At 38.1% G+C, this 20,030-nt stretch overlaps 3 protein-coding genes across 16 annotated transcripts; 2 read left to right on the forward strand and 1 right to left on the reverse strand.

The window, feature by feature from the left end:
- The first annotated feature begins 2,264 nt into the window (after nt 1-2,264).
- LOC131325922 (pentatricopeptide repeat-containing protein At1g63330-like) lies at nt 2,265-7,350 on the forward strand. 13 transcript variants are annotated; one of them, XM_058358924.1, is made up of 7 exons: nt 2,265-4,211; nt 4,343-4,391; nt 4,556-4,859; nt 4,986-5,421; nt 5,698-5,835; nt 6,564-6,778; nt 6,865-7,350. In XM_058358924.1, exon 1 carries the CDS (start codon nt 2,365-2,367, stop codon nt 4,207-4,209), a length of 1,845 nt encoding a protein of 614 aa, XP_058214907.1. In that variant the 5' UTR covers nt 2,265-2,364; the 3' UTR covers nt 4,210-4,211; nt 4,343-4,391; nt 4,556-4,859; nt 4,986-5,421; nt 5,698-5,835; nt 6,564-6,778; nt 6,865-7,350. The 13 variants fall into 13 exon arrangements, with proteins under 13 accessions (XP_058214907.1, XP_058214436.1, XP_058214512.1 ...); XM_058358453.1 differs by lacking the exons at nt 4,343-4,391; nt 4,556-4,859 and having other exon boundaries at nt 4,986-5,093; nt 5,191-5,421; nt 6,865-6,957; nt 7,087-7,350; XM_058358529.1 differs by lacking the exons at nt 4,343-4,391; nt 4,556-4,859 and having other exon boundaries at nt 4,986-5,093; nt 5,191-5,421; nt 6,625-6,778; nt 6,865-6,957; nt 7,087-7,350.
- Nucleotides 7,351-10,717: 3,367 nt separating this feature from the next.
- On the forward strand, nt 10,718-17,681 carry LOC131326585 (bifunctional nitrilase/nitrile hydratase NIT4A). Of its 2 annotated transcripts, none has more exons than XM_058359526.1 (5): nt 10,718-10,864; nt 14,637-14,816; nt 15,082-15,375; nt 15,661-15,942; nt 17,203-17,681. In XM_058359526.1, the coding sequence occupies exons 1-5, from the start codon at nt 10,747-10,749 to the stop codon at nt 17,430-17,432; spliced, it is 1,104 nt and encodes a 367-aa protein (XP_058215509.1). In that variant the 5' UTR covers nt 10,718-10,746; the 3' UTR covers nt 17,433-17,681. The 2 variants fall into 2 exon arrangements, with proteins under 2 accessions (XP_058215509.1, XP_058215437.1); XM_058359454.1 differs by lacking the exon at nt 10,718-10,864 and adding an exon at nt 13,257-13,485.
- A 173-nt stretch (nt 17,682-17,854) lies between these two features.
- On the reverse strand, nt 17,855-19,445 carry LOC131326731 (photosystem I subunit O). The gene is made up of 4 exons (XM_058359623.1): nt 19,208-19,445; nt 18,851-18,926; nt 18,558-18,740; nt 17,855-18,107 (listed from the first exon to the last, which is right to left on the reverse strand). Exons 1-4 carry the CDS (start codon nt 19,266-19,268, stop codon nt 18,017-18,019), a joined length of 411 nt encoding a protein of 136 aa, XP_058215606.1. The 5' UTR covers nt 19,269-19,445; the 3' UTR covers nt 17,855-18,016.
- Between the last annotated feature and the right edge of the window lie 585 nt (nt 19,446-20,030).

The following is a 20,030-nucleotide window of genomic DNA, read 5'->3' on the forward strand; positions in this document are numbered from 1 at the left end:
AAGCACAGCTTTGAGAGGTTTATCTTTTGGTTGGTAAAATCTAAGTAAGACCTTGGTTCGTTATCAATAAAGTCGCCTTTTGCTTCCGCTGTTATGTTTAGTCCCTTTTGATTATCGCTTGCTTAGATGATATTTGATTTGCAATTTGGCCTTAGTGAGAAATCACTGGCATTTGACATGATTAAGACCTCAAGGGGCGGGTCAGGATCGTGACACGTATAACAACAGTGGTTGAAGAACCTGTAGACATTATAGGCTCCGTTCAGTTGCCAGGAATGTTGTACAGGAAAGTTATTCTCAGGAAAAGTTAAGTAAAGTGAAGTAAAAGAAAAAGAAAATTATTTTCCTGTGAGTGTTCATTTGACAAAAGAATTTTGCAAGAATAATTAAGGTTTAGTTGTTCATTTGTCAGGAAAAAAAACTTTCGGAAAAATTTTGTGAGTGTTCACTCATTTTCCTTTTCCCGCGACGCAAAATCCTGTGTTTTTTGCAGGATCACTTTTGCAGGAAAGTAATTCCTGCAGGAAAACTTAAAAACGTGTTTCCTACTACTTTCCTGCCAACTGAACACTACAAAAATCATGGAAAAATTGATTTTTCCATCATTTTCTGTACTTTCCTGGCAACTGAACGGAGCCAGGAGAGGGGATTACAAACGAGAAAAAGGGGTAGAAAAACAATAAGGAAGAAGAAGATAGGATTGGGTTGCTCTATGGCTCTGATACCATAAAGAGGAATTGAATCGGTAGAAAAACCCTTGCTCACAATATAACTTATATAGAGAATTTTGTATATAAGGAAGATACAATGTTTACAAATCAATACAAGAAAGGAAGGAGTAAAATCAGGAGAGAAATAAGCAATGTTCTACTCCCTCCGTCCCATTTTGTTTCGCCTGTTTTCTTTTTTGGATGTCTCAAAAAATTGTTTATATCTCACAATCTATAATATTTTATATATTCAATATGGATCTTGTTTGGTAGATTTCAATTTATTTTATTAAACAAAGTTTTTGAAATCATAAAAGATATTATAGATTGTAAGATATAGACAATTTTTTAGAATTTTCCAAAAAAAAAAACAGACGGAACAAAGTGGGACGGAGGGAGTAGTATATCCTGCAGTTTACTAATTTGCACTTGATTAGTGGCTGAATTTCAGCCTGGTGTTAAGTTATTTCCTTTCTTTTCTGAACATGTATCTTCTTCATTACTCTCATCTTAGCTTCTAGTGGTGCTACCCTTAGGCCATCCATAGTGGCATAATCAAAAGCAAATTATTTTTAAAGTTAACAATATTGGGGTAAAAGATGGCTCACAATGGTATAATCAAACTTAACAACATTCTTAGAAATAATCAAATTTTAGGCTTTGGATAACCAAAACTAGCAACCTTTTTTCAATAATCAAAATTTGTGGATCTCACACCACATAAGTTAACTGGTTCTAAAATTTATGTACACGCGTGTTGGAGGGAAGTGATCAATGGTGGAAAACATTTGTCGCCGCATTAAGGTATTTCACTTTTTTTTTTCGTTTTTATTTTATTCTTTTTTCGTTCCTCTCCCTGTGGTTGAGTACATAAAGAATCTTACATTTTTTTACAAATTCAAGAACACATCTGTTTTTTTTTTTTTTTTTTGAGTACATGATTTTTTTTCCATATTCATAATATTAGGGAAGGAAGTCACCAATTTTTTCCCCCAAAATTAAAGGAGAAAATTGATATATTTTTGCCAAAAAAAGTGTAATGGAGGGAAGTGATCAATGGTGGAAAACACAAGGGGAGAGAGAGTGAAATTGTAGTGTATCTCTTATTTTAGTTATGGACTAGAAGTGACCATTGTGGACCTCAATATTGTTAAGCTTAGTAACCTCTTAAATAGATAATCAAAAGCTGATGTGTCAACTTTTGGGTATCCATTTTTGATTATGCCACTGTGGATGGCCTTACCATTCCACGAATGTTTTCATTTCTAATTCTATCTCGCAAATGTCTTACCACACGGAATTTCCCTTCTCTAAAAGGAAATTGATTTTCACATTCCATTTTCATTCAAGTGCACTCAATTTCTTCTTTTCGTTCATGTAAAATTACAAGATTACTTTTCATACATTTTTCTTTTCACATATGAAAATGATAATCGTGTAATTTCACACAAAAAAAAACATTTGAATCAAAGAAAAATATGAAAATCAATTCCCGAAATTTTTACCAAACAAATGCTACTTTGAGATTGTCCGAATATTTCGTGTTTTCCGGGTCATAAAATACCTGGCCAACGAAATCCAGATATCACACCGTGGACCTCAAACAGCCTCAACAGTCCTGAGGACGCAACTTCACAGAACAGGAAAACAGAGTATGGAAACGACGGCAAAAATCGGTGCGTTTTCCATAATCAGTTGCATGGCATCAGACAATTACCGCCCTAACGCTAATACTCCTCTCTCTCTACCAAACCCTAATGCTATTTCTAACCTCTTTCACTCTCACTCCAACTCTAGAAACCCTAATTCTCCTTCTCCTCCTCCTGCAAAAAGAAAACAACCCGCCGCGGGGCCCAGCGAGCTCCGAAAAGCTCAAGACTTTCTGAACCGGGCTCTCCAAGCGCAACCTCCGCCACCCACTTCAGAAATCAACACGGCCTTAGCGGCTGTAAAGAAATCGGGTAATTACGGCTCTACCCTTTCTTTCTTTGTCAAGTTGCAATTTTCAGGCGTCCTGCCCAATTTCTTCACCTTGAAGATTGCGATAATCTGTTGCTGCCAGTTGAATCGAGTCGATTTCGGGTTCTCTCTTCTGGGCGTCCTCTTCAAACGGGGCAAATCGCCCTGTGTAACTACCTTCACCAATCTCATACGCGGGCTTGTTTTACGGGATAAAATCGACGAGGCCATGGATTTACTCGATAAATTAACAAGAAAGAGTGGTATTGAACCCAATGTGGTTACGTACGGGACAATCGTTAATGGGCTTTGCAAAACAGGCAACATTAGTATGGCTATTAGGATGGTTCAGATTATGGAAGAGAGAGGTTGTAAACCTAACATTGTTGTGTATAACACAATCATTGATGGTCTGTGCAAGGGTAGGATGGTGGGTGATGCCGTAAACCTCTTGTTGGAAATGAGTGGAAAAGGTATTCGTCCAGATGTCGTCACTTATACGTCTTTGATATATGGCCTGTGCAATAACGGCAAGTGGAAGGAGGCTACAGGAATGTTAAGAGAGATGTTGGATAGTGGTGTTTCTCCAAATGTTCGTACGTTTAGTGTGTTGGTGGATGCACTTACTAAGGAAGGGAGGGGAAAAGAAGCAAAGGAGGTTATTGGAGTCATGATAAAAAGAGGTGTGGATCCTAATGTATACACGTACAACACAATAATGCATGGATATTGTTTGCAAGGTCGGATGGATGAAGCAATGAGAATGTTAAAAACCATGGTTAATAGGGGCCTTCGTCCGGACGTTTTCAGCTATAACATTTTGATCAAGGGATATTGCAACAAATTGGAATTAGATGAGGCCATGCATCTCTTTCAAGATATGCCTCAGAGGGGTTTGAAACCTGATGTTATAACTTGCAACACTATATTACAGGGTCTGTTTCGGATTGGTAGATGTGCAGCTGCTAAAAAACTTTTCCGTGAGATGCAAAAACCAGGCCTACTTGGAGGTACTCACTCTTATAATATCGTGTTGGACGGCCTTTGCAAAAACGGGCATATTGGTGAAGCATTTTCTTTGTTTCACATGATTGAAAGCAGCAGTTTAGATCTTGACATTGTTTCGTACAGTGTCCTCATTGATGCATCTTGCAAGGATAAACAAATTGACAACGCAAGGGAGCTTTTCACTAAACTTTCTTCCAAGGGGCTACATCCTGATCACACGACATATAATATGATGATACGAGGTCTGTGCGAGGAAGGATTGCTAGATGAAGCTTGTGAGTTGTTTGTTGAAATGAAACAGAATGGTTGCTTGCCTGATGGTATCACTTACAACACTATTATCAGAGGATTTTTTGGGCAACAAAAGGGTTACAAGGCTGTGGCATTCCTTGAGGAAATGGTGGGAAGGGGTTTTTCACCCAGTGCATCTAATTTTTCATCCATTATAGATCTAATCTCAACTGAGGGCGAAGATCCTTCCCTTCAAAAACTGATCAGGAAGTTCATGCCAAGGATAGACATGGATCTGTGAAGGTAAAGTTATATTTATACCAAACCACATGTATGTGTGAACTGTTCTCCATGTGCGTATACAAATGATTGTGTATGATCTTATGTGGATTAAAGTTGAAGTCATAATGATTTGTTTATTTAATTTCCTTCAGAAAGGCCGAAATCAATGATCAAGCATATATTCCCTTGAATCTTTCACTCGTCAGTTTCTCTCTCTTTGCCTTTACTCCTTAGTTTACTGTGATGTTAAATATGATGAAATCCTACATTTCTAACATAGCCTTCTAATGGCCCTAAAAAGGATTAACCTCATCCTATTCCGAATTACATTATGGTCGTGACATCTGAAGAGATTGCTTTCTTAGGCTTCTGGGCGTCAATTTGTTCTCCATAGCAGATTTTTGGCCGTGCCCTTCCAGAGTTGTGAAAGATAAAATGACTGGAATTTTAGCTTGAGGGATTGAAGACACAACCGTCGTGTCTACAAGGTGGTGGTTTGCTGACGGATTTAAGCAAAGCCTGAGATGCTTTATATTGAATAGCACTCAGCCCTATACTAGCACTAGGTCCGTAGATAAGGTTGACCGTTGACATTGTTAGTCCCAAGTTTAAGGGGAAACAAAAAATGGTGAAGTGATTCATAAGTTGAACTCTCGTCTCTCGCCAAGAGTGAGTGAGATAATTCTTACCTCATTGGATACAGATTGTTCCCATTTCTGTTTTCTACTTGGATTTCCAGTGTATAATGCTTCCAATTTCTTTTATCCCACTAATTGGATTTCCCCACTTTCACAGGTTCACACCACTGCAGTGTGTAGCAACCTCACACCCCTGTCAATGGCCAGAGCAAATTCCTGAAGCATGTGCAACTGTTTCTCTTCTTTTTTTCTTAGCTATTCCTAGGTATATTATAATCATATAATTGCTATTGCCATTGCCATTGCTATCTACCAACTCATCAGGTATGTGTGCTTGTGCTGACAATCTTGCTTATCATAAGGTCGTGCAGGGTATTGCTCTAATTTCAGGGTTTGTACTGCTAGTGACATGATCGACTATAGAAACATTCCTTGGAATGAGGATGGAAACCTGCACCAATTGTTTTAGCTGCGAATTCACCTCTGGATTCAGTATGCCTCTTCCACTAGGATGAACACATTCAATAATAAGAAATTTGTCAAACTGGTATGGATGAAGATGGATCTGAAGAGCATGTTTCTTTGGGGTTAAGGTAGTTTCAAACAATTGACCATTGATTCTGCCTCTACTATAGTGGTTTCTAATTTCGATAACAAATTGTTTCATTTGTATAATTGTAATTCAAGCTAGATATTATGCTCTGCAAAGCTAAAGCATTAGGTGTAGGACATCTTTTGAGGAGTATTAATTTGTGGTGTTTTGTATACTCCAGCTTAAGCATTATGCTGCATTTTCACTTGTATCTTTGTAATTCTGGGTCAGACACATCGGCCAAGCTTTAATTGTCGTGCAATTTAATATGGCGCAGCGCATATGTTCAATGGAGAACCCGGGCCTGACAACACCACTCTATCCCCGATAAATGCTCTCATCCTGCTTGAATCAAATGTGTGAAGTGACTTTTTGTTGGCATACCAAGTGAAAGATGTTGGGGCTTCATAACAAGGTACTTACATTTCATACTTCTGATGTTTGTTATACATAACGAGGGATGTCCTGTATCACTTCTTCATCTAATCTCATTCGATGGATGGATCATGATACCTTCTACGGTTCTACCTGTCTCCTAGCGTTCGTCAGGCCATGAATCTTTATGCCATCAGAAGTGATGGACCCTTTTAACTCCAATCTGTCTTTGACTGATGTCTGCTCCTTTTCGGGAAAGCTGTAATTCCAAATGTAGGGTCAACTGGAGGTCTTACATTAGTATTGTGCTGTCTCAGGACAACAAAATCAACCCCGTGAATCTGAAGTGCTTTTTCTTACATTAGGGAAGGAAGCTTGACTTCCAAGTAGTACTTTAGAAAAAATGTACCTGGCTACCAGCACCCAGTTTGTTATTGACAAAATACAAAGGAAATTGTTCAGTTGGACAAGCAAATTCCTGTTACATGCAGTCTTGCCACCTTAATCAAAGCAGTCAATGTAATTTCCTCCTTAAATCTGTAAACTAAATTCATCGATGAACTTAAATGGTAATTTTCTTCAGGATTTAGTCTAGAGCAAAGGAAAGTCCATGTCCTGGCTTGGAATGATGTGATTTATAAATAAAAAATAAAAAATAAAAAAAGATCAGATTTTTTACTTGTTCAATTGTGTTTAAATTTTCTCTCATTGTCATAATGGCATAGGAAATTTGGTAGAGGTCCTGGTTCTGATCACACATGTTAATAGGATATCAGTGATGGAGTTTTGAAGGCGGCTGCATCGTCATGTATTCTTGTTGCATGGCCAGGAATGATGGTATATTTTTACTGGTGTTACTGGAATGCTGCAGCTGTGTTGCTCCAAAGCACTGGCAACTTTCCATGGCTTTGTTATTAGTAAAGTAAAAGGAGGACTCAAGCTGCCAACACTGTAAGGGAGCGAAGGACGGTGGTAGACGCATGGTAGACCCCTTTTTACATTGCTACGTTTTTTAATTCCGTTTTGTTGGAGATGTATATTTAGGAAAATATGGTATACTCCTTCTCAGGGCACCTTCAAGAGAAATGTTGATGCAACAGTCGACGATCATGCAGCTGAGGTTGGAATTGGCATGCTAACCCGAGACCATGGGGGTTACGAGGTGAATTTTTGTTCAAGGCATTCAAAGCTAAATTACTGGATTAGCTTTTGCTATCCGCGAGGGTGTTATCCTTCGGATACGGCTTCAAATCGATTCTGATGCTGTTGCAATTGTAATTGCTGGGTGTAGACACTTGAAAAACAACGCTGCAGCCCAACACAAAATGATCAATCTTATTCCCTCTCGAAGAATCTTATTCCCTCTCGAAGAATGTTGGATGATGCGGCCAAGAGTTGGTGAGAGATAGAAAAGATGCGTAATTTTATTTAGCTCTCTCTATTTGATAACTTTGGATGGCAGGCCAGCTTACGCACACTTTAATTATTCTTTGAAGACTTGATCTCTCCATAAATTTGAATGGGAATTTATAAATGCAACTACGAATTTACTGCATACGACCCGTTTTTTAAGTAAGAAATATTTGGACAAAAATGCCCTTAATAGAATTGAAAAATGCCCTTAAATTTAGTACATATAACCACATCCATACAACCACACTATTACAACACAACCCACTCCTCCCTCCTATTCCATCCATTATCTCCCTTTCTTCCTCCCTTCCACCATAGCTGAAACTTTGGAAAACCAAGAGCTTCCACCTTCTAAATCTCACATCCCAACTCTCAATGAAAATCTCAATTTCTTCCTCTCCCTCCTTGCTAGAGAATAAGTATTTGACCCAACAAATGAAAGCAATATACATTTCGAACTTAGTCTTTGGGGATTAGATTCATTTGTAACCAACATGGTAGTTGAGAAAGAAAAGGTAGCCACGGTAGCTTTGGAGCCAAAACCACAGCAAAAGCAAAGCTCCTCCAATTTCTGTTTCTCTGACCTGACATTATCAAATAGTGAATATCAAATTGTAGAATCCGAAAAATATATCGTCGGGACACGTTCAGAATATGATATTTTCTAAAAATTTATGATAATGTCATCAAATTTTAGAATCTGACAATGTCGGGCCAAAACTTGGTTAAAAATGGAGGAGTGATTATTGTCTACAATTTTTGAACTCTATAGTTTGAAATTTTGGCAGAATTTCGAGTTTTAGAATATGTTATTGTCGTCAATTTTCAAACTTTAGATTTTGAAATTTTGGCATAATTTCAAGTTTTAGAATCTGACAATGTCGGAATAGAACCAGGTTAAAATTAGAGGAGTGATGAGTTAACTCTTGCTGTGATCTCAGCTCCAAAACTACATCCATGGCTACCTTTTCCAAACTTCCATTTCCATTGCACAGCCTAAATTACTTCACTAATTTCCAAACTCTTCTAGCACTAACATACGAGAAGGAACATGTTCAATAGGCTGGTGGTGGTGGACGCTGCTTGTGCTGGTGGTGCGATGGTGGACGGTAGTCACGGTACTCATGTTGGTGGCGGTTGTCTGAGGAAGAGAAGAATAAGGGAGAAGAAGATGAAGAAATTAACAATGGGAGAGAGAGAGAAGGGTCGAAGGAGGGGAGGGGAGAAGAAATTAACAATGGGAGAGAGGGAGAAGGGTCGGGGGGGGGGGGGGTGGTGTTGGAGTTCAATTTTTTGGGGAAAAATTAGGTTTGGGGGAGGGACGGATAATTTGGGAAGATCATGGGTATTTTTGAGGTTGTATGTAGTAAATTATTATAAAATTTGGGTGTTTCATTTAGTAGACGTTACATGCAGTAAATTCGCAGTTACATTTATAAACTCCCATTTGAATTTCTAACAAGTTGCATCAGCGACAAACGTGATTCCATGGGTTTTATCAATTGATTGTGGCTTTCTTAGTATATATTATTGTAGATTTTCAATTCGTCAATCAAGATTTGAAAACGTTACTCTCTCTCTCCCTCTCAAGATTAAAGAAGAGGGAGTGAGAGAAACGAAAAAGAGAGAGGGAGTGAGAGAAACGAAGAGACGGGGAGAGAGAGAGCGCGCCCGATACTCTGATACTATATACAGTATCTTTGTTTATTGTAACATAGGATAGGATATACACATAGATAAATAGGTAACAGATTTTGCACAAATTTTTGTGTGGGGCCTATTACGGGTCCCATATAAACGATCCAAGTCGTTCATTAAGTGTAAAACAGTTTTTCAAGGGCCTTCGCAAAAAAAAACAGCTCAATTTGATACCTATGGATGCTCGATCCAATCATCAAACTTTTCATTCGGTTTTCAGGATAATGAAATGTTAAATGATTGGATCGAGTACCTATAGGTATCGGATTAATGAGCTGATTTTTCGAGGGGACACTTTAAAAAATGTTTTACATTTAATGAACGACTCGGATTGTTTGTATGAGACCCATAATGGGCCCTACCCAAAATCTGTGCGGGATTTGTGTACGATAAGTCTGTGTCAACACTTATTGATCCACGTAAAAAAGAACGGAAAGTCTACACACACATACAATCTGTGCACAGATTTTATGGTGGGACCCACCACGGGTCCCACACAAATTATCCGAGCTGTTCATTAAATGTAAAACATTTTTTCAAGGGTCCCCGTAAAAGATAATCTCAATCCGATACATATAGGTACTCGATCCAATCATATAACTTTTCATTATTCGAAAATCTGAATGAAAAGTTAGATGGTTGGATAAAGCATCTATAAGTATTAGATTGAGCTTATTTTTTACGGGAACCCTTAAAAAAATGTTTTATATTTAATGAACGGCTCGGATGATTTGTGTGGGACCCGTGGTGGGCCCCACAACGAAATCTGTGCACAATCTGTGCACAGATTGTTGTGTGTGTAGCACAGTTCAAAAAAGAAACAGGTAATCGGAAACAAAAATGTTACAATCCAGAAAACATTTCCCCGAAAATGTTCAAGAAAGTGAAATTAAAGATTGAGATTCATTTTGATGTGTAGGACCCAAATGTCAAAGTGAATCCGAACCATTAATTTCTTTTCAAAAACAAGTGGATAAGAGCAAGTATATTAGATGAGCAAAAATACATTTTTTGCTATTTTACCTAAGAGAAACATAAAAAAATAGTCTACACCAAATAAGCTAAAAGATGAGCTAAAATGCATTTGTGAATAATTGTTCTCTATTTTTAACTATGCACTATTCATACTCCTTTCTTTTTTTATTATTTCTTTCTCTCTCTCCTCCCTGCTTTCTCCTCTCTTTAAACAATAAAGATAATAAAAAAAATGAGTAAAAAATATATATTTTAATTGGAGTTAGGTAAAATAGATAATATTTGTGTAGTGTTGAGAGAGATGTGAGTAGATAAAATGAAAAAAGTGCACTATTGATCAGCATTTTTACATTTTCATTAATATACATGCTCTAAAAGGGCTAGAGGTAGAGAAAAACCTAAAATGAATTTGGATGACGTGATACGAAAAAAGATTTGGGCTTATTGAATCTAAGTGAATAATAAATAGCCATGAACAGAGCTCAATAAAAAAAATAGAATTTATGTGAGCGACTCTAATTGATTGGGACGCAAGACTCAGTTTCTATGATTTGCTTTGGTATTACTTTTAAAGAACCAAATTAATGAATTGGGAATGGTGCTGTGAAGTGGTGTGCACAACACCGTACTGCGCACATCCGAGCCATTGAATCGTGCATCCGACGGTTCGGAAGTATGCAGTTTTCACTGCATTCTCTGCACAACACCAACCCAAAGCCCCCAAATTAATCAGTTCCGATTATTTGTGTGACCATCCAAAATAGTCCCACACAACCCGGTGTTCAGTATTGGTGTAGTTTTATACAACCAAATTTGGCCTCACACTTGTTATCATTTCCTCAGCTACCAGCTGATTCAGAGAGAGATGGCTCTGGTTCCAAGCAACGGACCACTGGACATGGGCGCCGACTCATCTGCGCCAACTGTTCGAGCCACCGTGGTCCAGGCCTCCACCGTCTTCTACGACACCCCTGCCACCCTAGGTTCTTTCAATTCCTTTTTCACATTTCTATGCATATACTACTATATGTATTCATTTCACCACCTGTACGTGTTTATTCCTCTGCCTTCTCCTCCTCTTTATACTCCTTTTGTCATCATCTCTGCATATGAATCATATATATGAATGTATGTACAAGAGATTGCAATTGAAAATTCTCCTTCCAAAAGCAGATCTCGAAGCTTCTCCACGTGGGCGGAACCAGGAATGTAATCTACGCGCCCTTGACCAAAATGGGTTGGTGGTGGAATGAGTTGGGCTTAAATTATATGGGCAAAATTTTTGTCTTTTCCAAAGTTGACCTGAGCTACAACTTAACCCACTATGAGCATAGTTCCATCCTTGCTTCTCCGGCCACTATTGCTGGATCCTCCGTGTTCCATCTCCTTCAGCGCCACCATCCTGGACAAGGACAAGGGGTCCGATCCATAGTGCAATGTTGTATTGCGGTGGTGTAGGGCGCCTCGGTATGCACAATTGAAATATTTTCATTGTGATGTAATGGCATGTTCAATTTGTAGGGTAGGCTGAATAAATCATTCAGAAAAAAAAAAAAAAACTAGATTAATCGATGATTTTATAAAAAAAATTATAGCTAGTGCATGATTTTAAAGATGTACTGTGGCACAAATCCATCTCGATCACAAAGGTATTAATGTCCAATTGACTTATTTTTTGGTTCACATGTAGTGTACGGCAATCTCTACGAACCGAATGATTCGTACCACAATTAACAAGATTCGGTTGACCACAACGAGCCTCCCTGCACCTCTTAGAGCATTGGCGGGTCACGAGAAAACTTTTGGTCCTCTCGAGAAGGGAACCAGGCTCCAGATCTTGTCAGGTGGCGTTCCACTTTCTTGAAAAACTTTCTTTTTTAAAAAGAAGGTAATTTCAAGTTCAAAAATTATGTGTTTACGCAAATAATTTTTCTATTATTATGTATCTTATTTGATAGATCTTATTGAGATCTTTTAAAACGGTGCCAAAAAAATTAAAAAATTATTTTTTATTTTTATTATATTTAATTTTAAAATTACATTATTTTTAAAAAAAGAAAGTTTTGGAAGAAAATAGAACGCGGCCTAACTCCACAAAGTTACTAGTATTAACACCTTTGCACTCTACAATGAATGACCGAAAATGACCCATATAGTTCAATTTACTTGCTACTTAAAAGACCATTTGATCTCTGAAAGTTCCATTTGTCCCAACATGATTTTGGCCCATTCACCCCACTTTTAGGCTAAAAACACTTCTTTTAAGAAAATAAATTGGTTTTGTCCTTATTTAAATTTTGTTTGCATTTTTTAATTTCGCGCCAAATTTTTATGAATTATTGATTCATCTCGACAAGAGGAATCAAAAAAGTAAAAAAAAAAATTACTTTTATCTAAATATTTTGGGAAATAATCACTTTTTAGCAAAAAAAAAAAAAACTTCTATGTGCGTTTCACCGGCACCCTACGATAGTTGTCTGTCCAAACATGTGATAAAATGAGCCGAAAGTGACTTTTATCTCAAAAATCACCTTTTCTCTAATAATAAAACGTACTCAATAAAAGTTATCAACTTTCACTTATTTTGAATAAAAATGACTTCTATTTTTTTTCCTCATTGAAGGGGGTAAACATGATCAAAATGGGAAAATATATTAATTGCCAATTATTTTTTTATTACTTAAAAGAATCAGTTTTTATCATAAAGAATAAATTTATTACTTTGGGTAAAAATTGAGAATCGAGAGATTTTTATTATTTATTTTATCATTTTTTTATCCGCATTTATTTTATCATTGAAAATGGTGAAAGTCAACATAAGACACTTTTGGCTGATTTTATTACCGTAACAAGTGTTTGATCGAACAATTGTTTGTTGGGTGTTGGTAAAACATTGAAATCACAAAAGACTTATCATTTCTTATACGTGAATGGGGTATTTGTCAATAAAGCAGACGACCAAATGATTACAAAATTATCGGTCTACTCTATCTCAATATGCACCACTTCCAATGGAAAACCATGTTACAGTCATTTGAGCAGCGAGAAGGTAGCAAAATTTAATAATAAAAAAGAAAGCACAAGGGTGTCATTGAAATTTACCCATAAGTATATGTTTATGCGAAATTTTGCTTTGATTTTAATTGAGATATTACAAACGAGCAGTGAAATTAGTCTAACATAATTAATCGAGATATACTTAAATTGATTTAGACATTTGAGTAAAAAAGAGTTTTAATTTTCTAAATAAACTGCGTACAAATCGAAAATAGTACAATAGCAGCAGCCAGCAGTCCCGTGGCTTCTCGTAACACCTAGGGCCGGGGCCACCAGAGAACGAAACAAAATTGGCCTCAAACTGAGAGAGAGAGAAAATTTACCCAAAAATAAAATAAAATTGGCCACTAACTCGTTATCGTTTTTCTACGCTACCAGCTGATCAGATAAGAGAGAGAGAGAGAGAGAGAGAGAGAGAGGAGTATGGCTCTGGTTGACGGACCACTGATAGCGGAGGTGGACATGGGGGCCGACTTATCTGCGCCAACCGTCCGAGCGACCGTAGTTCAGGCCTCCACCGTCTTCTACGACACCCCTGCCACCTTAGGTTCTTTCAATTCCATTTTACCCTCATTTCCTTAATTATTTCCTGCACTTCTTCAGTCATGTTAGAAATTGATATTCAGCATTTCACACACTTCTATGTATGGATGGATTCATCTCTGCATCTGAATGTATGCATAGACAAGAGATTGCAATAGAAAATCCTCATTCGAACCCCGGATCTCGAAGCTTCTCCGGCGACTATTGCCGGATCCTCTCTTCTTTGGAAGAAATATCCTGTGCCCGCCACGTGGTGCCCTAAGACTTTTTTCCACCACGACACCACACATTGGCGTAAGTTCCCAGACAAAAAGTGTGTAGGTCGTGAAATTATTCACGTGGTGCTCCGGACCACTCCACAACTACACATTCTTGTGGAGTCCACGACTAATTATATGAACCCCACATGAATATGTGATTCTGAAATGATGTGGAACAACACGTGGCAGTACCCCGGACTACTGAATAATTACTTATGTAGGTGACATGTTGTGAAAAAATGACTTGTGACCTGGTCCAGGGGCACGACTGGTGTCTTTCACCTGAAGACGAATTCATCACTGTATGATCAGTTCTATCATACAACTTCTTTTACAAATTGCTAAAGCGTCTAATGCAATAATATCTAAAAAAACAACTAGCTAACAGATTCGAAGAAATCGATCGTCGTACAATTCTCATATTAATGATCAATGTTTTGGAAAATTCCTGCAGAGACAATCTAAAATAGTAAGACAAAACATTTGGTCTAGAGACAAGGTAGCCCTTTGAGCACTAACGTAAAGGGAAAATGACGGCAAAGGACGTGTTTTGATAATTAATATCTGCTAAGGACATGCTGAGAACATTTGTTCAGGAGATAAACATGTCTTTTTTCCCGAGAATCCACTACTTGTTCTAACATAGAAAACTGTTTTGTCGTTTTTTTCTGGTGACAACATCGTCTGGTACTACATAAAACTTCTCTTAGCAAACCAGATCAATATTGCAATGAATGTTATTTCTGAATGGTTTGTCATGTTGAAGTTTTTATAAGCTCGAAAGAAATGGTGGGGATCGAGTATCCAGATGTTATCCATACCAAATAAGCTACTCGACAACTGATTCTCTTTTGGATATTGGATATTTGGGGGTCTAATGCTGACAGTATTTCAGATAAGGCTGAGAGATTGCTGGCAGAGGCGGCTTCTTATGGTTCACAACTAGTTGTATTTCCAGAAGCCTTTGTGGGTGGTTATCCTCGTGGCTCATATTTTGGAGCCACCATTGGCAACCGCACCCCCAAGGGTAAAGAGGAGTTTCGGAAATATCATGCTGCAGCTATCGATGTGCCTGGTAAGTCCCCCTTTGTTTTGGTGCTGTCGAAGATGAATGTTGTATACAAAATGACTATGAGCTTTTTCATTGCATTGTGTTATTGAAACAAATTCTCTTTAAGGAATTAGTTGCTGTTTCTTGAAATGAAATTCTGACTCCTTCTATGAAAATTGGTTTGAGGTTGGGGTTGAACCGTGTCTGGCTCAATTAGTTAGATCGGCTTGCAAGCTACATATGATTTTGCAGGATAGTATTTGATGTTTGTAATGTGTGACCTTTGCAGGTCCTGAAGTTGATCGATTGGCTGCTATGGCTGGAAAATATAAGGTATATCTAGTTATGGGTGTGATTGAGAGAGATGGATATACGCTCTATTGCACAGTATTGTTCTTTGATTCTCAAGGTCTCTTCCTCGGAAAGCATCGGAAAGTCATGCCAACGGCCTTGGAGCGTATAATCTGGGGGTTTGGAGATGGATCAACAGTTCCTGTTTTTGATACCCCCGTTGGGAAAATAGGTGCAGCTATATGTTGGGAGAATAGGATGCCTCTTCTGAGGACAGCAATGTATGCAAAAGGTAGGTTTGTGCCGCATGCAAATTTAAACATTAGGAAATGTGTTTTTCATTAGAAGGTATGTGAAACATCTCTATTTGGATGCTGGGGATGTCTTGATTTATTTGATAAGCTGAATGTTGCTTGATTGTAGTTAAGCTATGATTGGTAATCAGTGACATTAAGTGTCTGTTCGTACTTGTTTGCTTCTATGAATATAAGCATCTTCCTTCCTACAGTTGATCAGTTCTTTTGGCGTAAAAGATCTCTTTAAACCTTGACCTACTAATGAAATTTCACCTTTGTAGGCATTGAAATATATTGTGCCCCTACAGCTGATGCAAGGGATGTATGGCAAGCATCTATGACCCACATTGCTCTTGAGGGTGGTTGTTTTGTTTTATCAGCCAACCAATTCTGTCGGAGGAAAGACTACCCACCTCCTCCGGAATATGTGTTTCAAGGTACGGAAGAAAATCTCACTCCAGATTCAGTTGTTTGTGCCGGTGGCAGCGTTATTATTTCACCTTCGGGCACTGTTCTGGCGGGCCCCAACTATGAAGGGGAGGCACTCGTCTCAGCCGATCTAGGTATGGTTTCTCCGACAAAACTGCACCAAGCATCTGTATCTGGTCGTTGGTGACGCATAAAATGGAGCAAATTTAACTACGGAAAAATATGGGAAAATAAATTTGCTTAATACATTGGACAAGAAATGTCAAACTTAACAACCTATTGTCACTTAGCATACCCTAAAAAGTTGCTCTCTCTCTCTCTCTCTCTCTCTCTCTCTCTCTCTCTCTGTGTGTCTCTCTCTCTCTCTCAATTATGGCTCAGAGTGACGCTTAAATTGGGATTGTTTGTGCTTTTCTCTGAAATTTCAGGTTCTTCCCCAAACCAAAAATCCAGCTTGTGTTCACTAAATCTTAGATGTAATATGCACTGGTTGCCTATTCTCAGAAACCCGCCTTTAGAGAATAAAGAAAATATACTAGTTCATGATAGGACGTTGGGGAATGACATGTAGAAATACTTCAAATCATTGTCGGAAGTGGACTTCGAATTGTTTCATGTGGCCATCTGCATTTTCTTCCAATGAAGTCTGCCATTGAACAAAGACATATACTCCCTCTGTTCCCATTTGTTGGTCCCGTGTTTAGATTCCAACTTATTACGTAAACATGTTACCGTACTTGTCATATTATCCTTTTCTCTCTTTACTATTCAAGTCTTTTAGGAACGTCGTTACCTTTTTTTGTTGGTAGTAATTAATCTCAAAACAGAAGGGTAATAGAGTAAATTCATCAACTTTTGCCCATTGAATTACCCCAAAAAAAACTTTTGCCCATTGAATAGTAAAAAGTGCCAAAAGGGACCAACAAATGGGTGTCAGAGACTTGGGACTTGGGAGTATGCAAAAGTTTGGAATCAGAAAAGAAAAACTTTAGATGCTGCTAAAAAGTAAAGAAAACTAAAGTGGCTATTGGGAATTACTTTCTTCCAATCTCATTCCAAATACTCCCTTACATTGAGCAAGATCATCCTCAGCTTATGACACCGCAGTAACCAAGATCAAAACTCTGCAGCACGCAGTGACTGCAGTAAAAAGTGCTGCAATTCTGAAAGTTTCTAAACAATCTGTTCTAGAGTCTAGACTACAAATTTTGGATGTAAAATTACTTCTAGGTGGTCAGCTTTTGTTTTCGTTGATAGGTATGTGTGTTTTGGTTTGATTGAGGTCCTATTGGCTTTTGACTCTGGTTTGTCCTGTTTATACTGCCTCCATAAAATTTTGTTTGTCATTCGTCTTGAGAACTTACCTCTTCCTTTATGATGATTAAACTGCACAGATCTCCGCGAAATAGCACGTGCAAAGTTTGATTTTGATGTGGTTGGGCATTATTCAAGGTCTGAGTTGTTCAATCTAACTGTGATGGACGAACCGACTTGCCCAGTTACTTTTACATCAACTTCTGGGAGCATCAAAGGTTCCGAAAGATCGTTCTCGAATTCTCTGCTGAAAACTAACAAGGCACAGATAACGAACTTGTGTGTGGGTGACGCAAGAACGAGCTTATGATACAATCCTCATTACTGGACAGAGGAATTTGCCATCAAAATAGTTTTATCGAGCATCTCCTATGATCCTACTGCACGGTTGTATTTGCATGCACACCTAATAATCGTTGTATGGTCATTTGCCCGTGTTCACAGTTGCAGATGGCATGAGATACAAACCTTTCTTACTGTTGTGGACGTGCATAAGTATTGTGTTTATTACCTGTGTCGAATGTTTTCCTTGTTTCAATGATCCTAGAATTTTGCTTGACCTGATTCGTGTGACGAATTTTGCTTTACCTGAAGTAGTAAACCTACTATTACCGCCCAACATCTATAGGTGGCACGACAAAGTATGTTCTTGAAATCTGAAAAAAACGAACTGAGAAAACCTTTGGAATTGCACTCCGGTTGTACGTTTTAAGGTTGGCATTACAGGCACAATAGCACAAATAAGGTTCAGATATTGCACAAGAAGAAAGGGATACAGATTACAATTTTTCTCTTGAACAGGAATTGCGAGAAGACGACAGTGCTGAGAAACTAAATAAGAAGTGATTATATGGTTACATAGATCACAGATAAAGAAAGGCCATCTGCCATATCTCAAAAGTATTCCTCTGCCCTCCCCTTGAACCCAATTTGCCCGAAGGTAAGGCACAAGAACAGCCCCAGGTGCCAGCATATCAACCACAACCTGTGCATCCATTTTCATCCATAAAAACACTTAAATAAATAATACTATACCTCTGTGTGTGTACAATCAAGAACACCACTAAATGAGGCCTAAAATAGATGTTATTTTCACTTTTTTTTTGATAAGTCAGGTGTCCAAGCTAGCTTACGCGCGCATCTCGATTAATTCGGGGAGACCAATCTTACTGCTTACTTGCAGGGATCCCAATTAAAGCCATAACAAAACGTCAGTGTATCAAGAATGACAAGATTCCTAGTAAGCCTAGTGAACTCATTGCTTCCCAATTTCTCTATAACCCCAAAATTGCCCCTCGTCCATTCATCCAATCTAGGAAAAGAACTAGTAAGGCCTGACAGGCCAAGCCCTTGGAGCCCTAGGTAATTACAGAGCCTAAGTAAGTCCCTCCCTCTGAGGGATTAAGAATGTTGTGTAGAAACATGGAAGACTCACCAAAATTGAGAATCGAGAGCAGGGGGAGTGGGGAAGTGAGAGAGCTCAGTTCCAATGCTCTCGAAGAACAACCCTGTCAAGCTGTTGCCGTTGATCGCGGGAATGCTCGACGGCGCCAGCCACCCGATCAACCCGAACCCGATCACATTCAGATCTGTCCTCAGCCAATCTCTCTGAAACGAGCTTCCCAAAACCAATCACCAACAAATAAAAAAAATAAAAATTAATCACCACCACCATAATTCCTGTATCAAGTTTACTTATCGAAGAGATCTTTAGTACGTTCTAGTTACCACGTAATCCTCCCTCCCCTCCCGTTTGCCACCCTCAGAGGCTTTTTGACCATCACCGGTGCCGGCCTTAGAAAACCTGTCAACACATACATGTTCTTTTATTATGTAACCCAATGAGAAATAAAATGTTTCAAAACATTTTGTGGTTTTTCATTTTTGTTTAAAAAACGAAAAACAAAGAACAAGTAAAAGCGAAAACGATACCATAGAACCGCGCTTCACAACCGTATATTTTTTTAAGTCAAGCGATAGGAGAACTTCATTTGAAGTAGTAGTATAGTATAGTATTTCGTTATTCATTGCAAGTGAATCAAATATGGAACTCTACTCTGGAAAAAAAAAATGTAGCAGTACTACCTGAAGAGGTAGGAGAAGCCAAAGGTAGGAAAGAAGTGCCCAATCCCTTGATTGCAGCCATTTTTCCTTTTTCAAGTTTATTAGTTGTTTAGGGGGGCTGGGAATTTTAGTAGGGGGTTGAATGTGTGAAGGTGGTTTTAGCTCTTCAGATTTGAATATGGTGATATGTGAAGGCAAATGTGTTAGAGAGAGATCAGCATGGATGGAGTGTCGACCAATAGCGTCGTGCCAGCTGGAGTTTGTGGATAGAGTGGCTTTTGTGTTGAGTGAAATTGATTGAATGTCATCTTGGCTCCAGCGGTGGTGGACCTCTCACTAGAGAGAGGGGAGAAGCTGGGAAATTTTCGCAGAAAATTAAATAATTTAAAAATTAACACATGAAATCAAAAGTGTGTACAGACTGGCCTGAGATATATTGCGTTATCAAAAAAAAAAAAATTGTAGGAGAAGCTTCGTATAAAAATAAATAACCAATCCAATTTTTTTTCCTGCCTTGATAAATTCAACAGCAAGACTCATAAGTCGTATATCAGTGCTAAAATGTCCCCAATAACATAACCAAAAGTAGAAAATTTGTAAAGTTATCAATATTTATTTAAATTATGGCTCACAATGGTATAATTAAAATTAGCAACTCCTTAACCAATAACCAAATTTTGGTATTTGGAAAAGTAAAACTAGCAATCTTTTCTCTTTTGGTAAGACAAATTTAATGGACTCATCCACTTACATTTATTCCCAACTCTCTCTATCTTTTTCTACTAAAAATGAGGTTTTTTTTTTTTTTTTTTTAAATTATAGACTTGAAATGACCATTAATGTA

The sequence above is a fragment of the Rhododendron vialii genome, chromosome 1a (genome assembly GCF_030253575.1).
Source record: "Rhododendron vialii isolate Sample 1 chromosome 1a, ASM3025357v1".
Lineage (NCBI taxonomy): Eukaryota > Viridiplantae > Streptophyta > Magnoliopsida > Ericales > Ericaceae > Rhododendron > Rhododendron vialii.